Here is a 6,850-nt window from a genome sequence, read left to right as displayed (position 1 = left end):
GTATGCCAGTCTTTTATTTTAGGTTATAAGTAGGCTACAATTATCAGAACAATAAAAACATTCAGGGTTCCCTCATTTGGCTGTTCATTGCCGGATATAAAAAGAGTGTTTTTGCCAACAATTTTTACAAAATCTCCTACAAACCACGTGTGGGTCCAGTCAGTCTATGGGATTCATTTTCTAGTTAGTGTGGGCTTTTTGTTTTTATTTTGGCTTTGGAAACCGATGCCTTATTTCTGCAATATAAGTTGGTTTATCTCTATTAATCATTTTCATATGGGGTAAGTAAATTACATTTCAGCAGTTTTTTATTGTTGTTGTTTTTGCAAAGATTTTATGTTACTCCTTGTGTTCCCCCGAGACATAAAGTAAAGGTCGTAACAAGGTAATTCTTATAGCAGCAGTCTGTCTCAGCTGAAGGCACAATATGAATATAAGATGCTGATCTTGGTCTTGAGATAAGTGCAACTGCAGTTTTCTGCTCTGTTTGACTCTGTATTTTCTCCTGTAAAAGGACATTTAAGTAAATAAAACGCAGTCTGGGGTAGAACATGGAATGCTGACTATGAAGAATTTACAAACACGAACAACCCTCTTCATCACAGGACATAAATATGTATTATTCAGCTGATAAAATGGCACTTTTAGGAGAGGGGTGGGGGTGAGAGTAAGGCTAAGGGTCTTTTCTGGTCTGTTAGCAGCCTCTGCTGGCCCTGGATGTGTCACATACAGAATCAAGGGGTGAAGGATATTATCAACACTCACCTTGTTTGTAATGTCAAGGAGACTGAAATGGTATCTTTGACATTTTGTGTTTCGGCTGAAACATATTAAACGACATGTTTTACAGTAGATCGGACACTTAGCTCTCCATAAACAAAAATGTATTAGGCCAAATAGATTTGAACACATAAGTGTTTGGGAATTAAACAACTCAACATGTCAATTATTCATCCTGTCACAACCTTCTTTGTTTCAGCCAAAATATAGGGTAACACTAAGCTGACAGAGAACCCACAATAGTAATCAGAACCTCTTTGATTTGCAAAGAAGAAAATGCACAAGAAGTTGCTGTTGACAAGTAACATGACAGCAGCACACATACAGATCTGGTACAGAAAACACCAAAACGTTAAAAATACTAATTCAAAGCCTTATACTGTTCCTGTGCAGTAGCACTGGCAATAACAGATGACAAGATGAACATGTTCAGAAACGGAGAGAAGTGGAAAATAAAGTAATTTGACATATATTGAGTGGGAGGCTATGCACAAACAAACATGCAGGCAAAGTAGGTCAGCACATACCTTAAATAGCTCAGGATACGCAAAATAGCTGTGTGTATGGAGGGATGGGTTGGAGTGGTGAAGCAGACTTTTAGCTTGAGACACACGTTTGATAAAACCTGGTTGAAACTCGAAAAATATATATAATGCAAATCTTAAAATTCAAGGAACATGGGGGGAAAAAAGGTTAAAATGAATGATTAATGATGAATTGTAATGTGTTGTACTTAGTTAGACTGCGGCTACAAAAGCTCCCAAATCAGCATTTGAAAACTCTGCTAAAAAATGTTAAGAATAAACGATTAACAGGTCATGTATTTTAAAGACTTTTATTATGAAGATCTCTCCGGAAGTGCTCAGTTGTAGTAGCTTAGTACACTGAAATTGTCTTCCGGTGCATATTTCTGTCAAAATGGCCCTTCCACTTCCATTTAAAATTGCAGTTGTTTTTACTGTTTTGTTTTTCGTATGCACGAATTATGTATATTGTAATAACGGCAGAAGGGTAAGTGTAAAATTGTATTAATTTAACCCTCGCATGTGACTGCCGTTAAGCGGAAGCTGCACCTGTTAGCTATGGGATTAGCATTAGCTTGGACCCGGTGAATGCTAACGGTAACGTTATATCTTCTATTTTCATTTCCAGGTTGGCGATGTCATGGACACTGAATTCAGTGGTTTCTCCGTACCACTTGAACACTCATTTGAAGTTGGTGAGGAGGTGTTATTTTCTATTAACATGGTTTATAGTGCGTTATTGCTAATGTCGTTAAGCTAACGTTAACTAAGCAACCTTGTGCTAACACCACATCAGAATGGAGACAACACACTTCAAAAGTCTGTCAGTTAAATAATTTGTATTAATCGATACATTAATTATATGTGCTTAACTGCCAACGTATGTAACTCTGCATGTAACATCACAGTCAACTGCAACAGTTTACATTCTGAGTATCTATATCTGATAGACCTTTATCACAGCAGACATGTTGACTAGTCACAGCAGGAAAGGCTCAGATGAAAGTGATATCATTAACGATGGCACAGCTGCATTGAAGGTCCCAGTAAGCTATTGCATTGAGCCAGCATGCACATACCAGGACCTCCCTGAAGTGGACTGCAGCCCTCATTAATGATATTAGATAAACCAGCACGTTCCCCACTGTTTTAATGTCAAAGTATCTGCTTTGAAAAAGGTCCATTCATGTTATCCATCCATGCTATCTGCTTTGTTCTCACTGTCGGTCCGCATTGTTTCAGATGATATAGCAAAGTTTCGAGTGCGTGGAGCGCTGGTGTTGAAAGCTGGAAGGGAGCCCAGCGTCTCACTGACTCAGAGTCAGCTATCGGAGGAAGACAGAACCAAACTAAAGGTGAGATGTGATACGGTTTGAAGGAATGTGGACGGAGGAATACTGTAGTTAGTTAGTTGTGTCCAAAATAAAGATGACCACAATTACACTGAGATTGTTGGATTCCTCATGTAAGGGCCTTTGGGACCATTACACTCATGGACAACCGCAGACCATTTGCTCTGATCATTGATGAACAGATTTGAGAGCCAGAGATCGTACGAAAGGACTTGAGTGTGATCAGCATGGCATAATAACGTCTGTTTGTTTTGTGCTTCAGGAAGTGGCTGCTGTGGACGGTCTGTACAGAATCCGAGTGCCTCGTGTCTTCCTGCAGGCAGACAGGCAGACCGAGCGGCAGATGGAAGGTTACCTCACAGCATTTGTCAGAGCCGTACGTATTTCACTTCTCTTCACCGGGAAATGGTGTTCAATTGCTCAACAAGCTTGTATTATGGAACTGAGAGATGATTAGTACATGAAGAGCTTCATCAGTACAAATCTATCTGCTCTATGTAAGACGTGTGCAATAACTAATATGTTTTGACTGAATGTACTAGCTTCTATGTTTCGTTGAGCCAGAGACAACTTTCCACTCTGATGGACAATAAAGTTGTGTTCAATAAAACACCTTTTTCTCTGGGTTAACATGATGCCAAAAACACGTATTTAATTTAGTAATAATCAATGTTTCAGTGTTGTATTCTAAGCAGTGTGTAGCTAGAGAACCAGAAGGACATGCAAGAATAGAGATTCATTTCGTCTTGTGTGAAATCTGAAGTGTCTAACCAGCCTAAGTTAATTCAGATTGAGGGCTTTTCTAAAAATGTAATATCGATCTGTTGGATGAAGCGGCATCATATCCCCGTGATGTGAATGTGAGCGACACTGACTCAGTCTAACACGAACCTCTTTCCTGCTCCTCAGTGCGCCATGGTTGAGTCCCATCTGAGCGACGTCATCGCCCTCCACACGGACGTCTCTGGTTACGTCATCGGTGTTTCCATAGTGACGTTCCCCGGGGCCTGCCGGGGCACGGAGGTGGAGGATGAAGTTGATCTCGAGGTTTTCAACACCACGCTCAGCGTCATGGCTCCCGTCAATGCACCGGGGTCAGTCCTAAATGAGGAATTTGCTCATTTTAAATTTTTCCGTTTTTTCTTCCTTTTTCAATCTCCACTGCCTGATGAAGCGTGACTGCGTATGGCAGCATCTGTAACTATCTGTGCATTAGTGAAATCCTCTCGGGTAGCTGTCTCAGATGTCTTTGATTCTGTTTTATTTGCCTTGGCGTAGCAGCTTTACACCATCTCCCCGCGGGGAGAACAAGTCTCTCTGCACTCTTCTGCCTTTCACATACACTTTCTGTTTTCGCGTTTGTTTGAGTTCTAATTGCCGACTTTCTTCCAGACCTGAGACGGCTCTGTTCGTCGAACGAATGGAACAAGAAACTGAGAAGAAAGGGAAGAATCCACAAGAGCAGAAATCTTTCTTTGCTAAATATGTAAGTACTCTTACTGAAAACTGCTGATAAGCCCATTAAGCTGTGCCTGAAGATATATTCGCTGCCTTCGGTAATTGGGCTCTGATGATCGTAATGGCCCATATAGTTTATGGATACAGGAAAATGCTTATTCAGCGCCTTGTTTTTTCCCATCAGTCTTAACTTTTTCTATGCATGTGTTAAAATGTAGTATACAGGGCGCGTCAATACTTTAGTGCGAGGCTTTATTTTTCTTCTGTTTCATTTGTCAATATTTGTAGCAGAAACGTAGCGACGTCTCCCTAAAATGGTTTCATGTTTAGATTTGTTTCTCCTCTTCAGCTTCTGTTTTTTTAGGGGGAAATCCTGCACTGTGTTTGTGTATCAGGGGTCTCCAAACCTGGTCCTCTGATCGCTAGATTGACAAAATGAAAGTGGTCGAGATCTACTCACAGCACCAAGTGTCTCATCACCAATAGCAAACGTAGTGTCTTTTGTACTTTTGTGGTCCTTTATTAACGTTTCAGTCACTTAAAGCATGGCCTCTGTTGCATTCCCTCCCTGGACCCCAAGGGCTTCTGTGTTTCGTTAGGATGTGCACCACTAAACGAAGCCTCTGTTGCTGCGTTGGTCCTCGTCAGTTTGGTAACAGAGACTTCACCTTCTCTGTATGTAGACTGCTACCAGACGGCGTTGTGTCGAATACTGTTTTCATGTCTGTGTTCCTCCTTACTGACCTGAACCGACCATTATCCCCAACTACCAGGGGCGGGGGGGGCACTATTTAACAGGGGAACAGAGTTCAACGAAACACCAGAAAGTCTGTTTGTGTTGTTACTTGTCACCCATTCCTCATGAAAGTAGTGTGTGTATGTGTGTATATATATATATATATATTTATATTTTCTTCTTCTTTTTGCCTTTTACTGGACCATCTGTTCTGTCTGCTAACGCTGCCTGCTGTTGCAGCATCACTGGTTTAACCAAACCTGTGAGCAGCGTAACTTGTTAACAAATAATCATTTAGTGTCAGAAGGGGCGGGATGTCAGAGAATTTGATTTGTATATAAATTTGAACAGGTTTACGAAGTGACTTTGTGTTATAAAATGTAATGACATTTTCTCTGACCCTTTAGTGAACCACTCTGAATCGAGTAGCGTTACTTGTTGGGAGGCTCCTGGTGTATATGTTAAATGATCAGAATACAGGCTCTACGTTGCTTTGTCTTCTTTGCTTTCACACCACAAACAAACTGTACCAGATCCCCCTTTTTAGGTCTTGGGACCCAAAAGGGGGTCTGCACCAGAGCTTGACAGCTGTCACACTCCCTCTGTACTGCTGCTGTCGCAGTCAGCAGAGATCATTCTGCCCTCAAAGTTCGAGTTCAAGCTTTGATAACATGTACATTTGTCATCTTTGTGACATTTGGAGCTGTCAGTTGGAGTGAGCTCCGTGTCTTTGAGACGCCGGGCCTGTGTGCCATCGCCGGGCTCCCCCGAGCTCTTCCTGTGATCGCTGTGCTTGTCTTGTGTATCTTGCTGTGTTCAGTGACCTGTGTTGACTCTGTGCTGTGCTGCGTCCAGTGACAGTGTGTTGACTCTGTGCTGTGCTGTGTTCCAGTGGTATTTGCTTCTGGGAGGTGCAATCTTCCTCATGGTCACCAACTCAGCACAGCCCCCAGCAGGGGGAGGCAGAGAGCAGAGCTGATTCCCACTGAAGTACTGTTTCCTTACTTGTGGCTTGTTCTGTCTCCTCCTCTTGTCAACTGATCTATTTAACTTCTACACGACTAATTGAAACCAACCACTTTGTTTCCCACACTTTCCTGCTTTTCCTGGTTTTTCCAGAGTCAGTGCCAAATACATTCCAGACTTATAAATGACTGAAAAAGCTTAACTTTCTTCTTAATTCAAAAGACATTGTACAAGAAAGCCCCCATGCTAAACCATCAACAAATCCTAAATCCTAATTGTCAGTGTGAACATGTTGAGCATGTGTTTGGTGTTGACACTGAGATTTCTTCTTCACTCTCTCACCCGCTTTTAACTTTTCTTCTGTTCAGAAAATAAATAGACTCTAATCTGGGGAGACCAATCTGGGATGATCTCTGTGATCACAGTTCAGAATTGTTGTCTTTAAAACAACTATTGTTGTATTTACTTCCCTTTTTCTTTCTTTCTTTCTTTCTTCTTGTCCTCTCCAGTGGATGTACATCGTGCCTCTTGTTCTCTTCCTCATGATGTCTGGTGCTCAGGACCAATCAGGTGCAGGAGCCGGAGGCGGAGCAGCCAATGGAGGTGGCCGATGATCAACAAGCCAACAGCTCCTCTTTTTGTTGTTATTGGTGAACATCTCCTGAACAACAGTTCTCTCGAGTAGATTTTGATTGCTGTACATAATGCTATTTAAGTAGGATAAATGTCCGTCACACACACACAACTTAAAAATTGTACAGCACAGAGGAGGTATGGTGCCCTGCAGATGACATTTTTAATACTAATGTGAAAATAAAGTATTTATTACTTGACCGGCCTTTTCTCGACGTCACTCAGACTGGAGAGTTATACACTCGGTCCTGTTTTACTCTGAGGCTCACTTTTAGTTGTAACACCAGTAAAGTAATAACAGTGATTAGTGAGGGAAACCCCACATTTATGAGACTACATGTTGTAAAATAATCATGGTTTTAGATGACGATACTCCTATTAATAAAGTAACTGAACGTGTA

The 6,850-nt window shown here is 41.5% G+C and overlaps 1 protein-coding gene across 2 annotated transcripts; it reads left to right on the top strand.

Annotated features, from left to right (window-relative positions):
• The first annotated feature begins 1,654 nt into the window (after positions 1-1,654).
• Positions 1,655-6,850, top strand: emc10 (ER membrane protein complex subunit 10). 2 transcript variants are annotated; one of them, XM_079177611.1, is made up of 8 exons: positions 1,655-1,791; positions 1,933-1,999; positions 2,547-2,659; positions 2,919-3,032; positions 3,566-3,750; positions 4,049-4,142; positions 5,743-5,840; positions 6,326-6,850. In XM_079177611.1, the coding sequence occupies exons 1-7, from the start codon at positions 1,699-1,701 to the stop codon at positions 5,827-5,829; spliced, it is 753 nt and encodes a 250-aa protein (XP_079033737.1). In that variant the 5' UTR covers positions 1,655-1,698; the 3' UTR covers positions 5,830-5,840; positions 6,326-6,850. The 2 variants fall into 2 exon arrangements, with proteins under 2 accessions (XP_079033737.1, XP_079033736.1); XM_079177610.1 differs by lacking the exon at positions 5,743-5,840.

Source organism: Pholis gunnellus (assembly GCF_910591455.1).
Source record: "Pholis gunnellus genome assembly, chromosome: 17".
Lineage (NCBI taxonomy): Eukaryota > Metazoa > Chordata > Actinopteri > Perciformes > Pholidae > Pholis > Pholis gunnellus.
The sequence above is the reverse complement of the archived record's forward strand: the minus strand, read 5'-3'. Positions and strand labels throughout refer to the sequence as shown.

Coding starts and splice junctions, on each gene's coding strand:
- emc10 (XM_079177610.1), top strand. CDS start 1,699: ATGGCCCTTCCACTTCCATTTAAAATTGCAGTTGTTTTTACTGTTTTG. Junction 2,000..2,546: donor TGAACACTCATTTGAAGTTG/GTGAGGAGGTGT, acceptor GCATTGTTTCAG/ATGATATAGCAAAGTTTCGA. Junction 3,033..3,565: donor TCACAGCATTTGTCAGAGCC/GTACGTATTTCA, acceptor CCTGCTCCTCAG/TGCGCCATGGTTGAGTCCCA.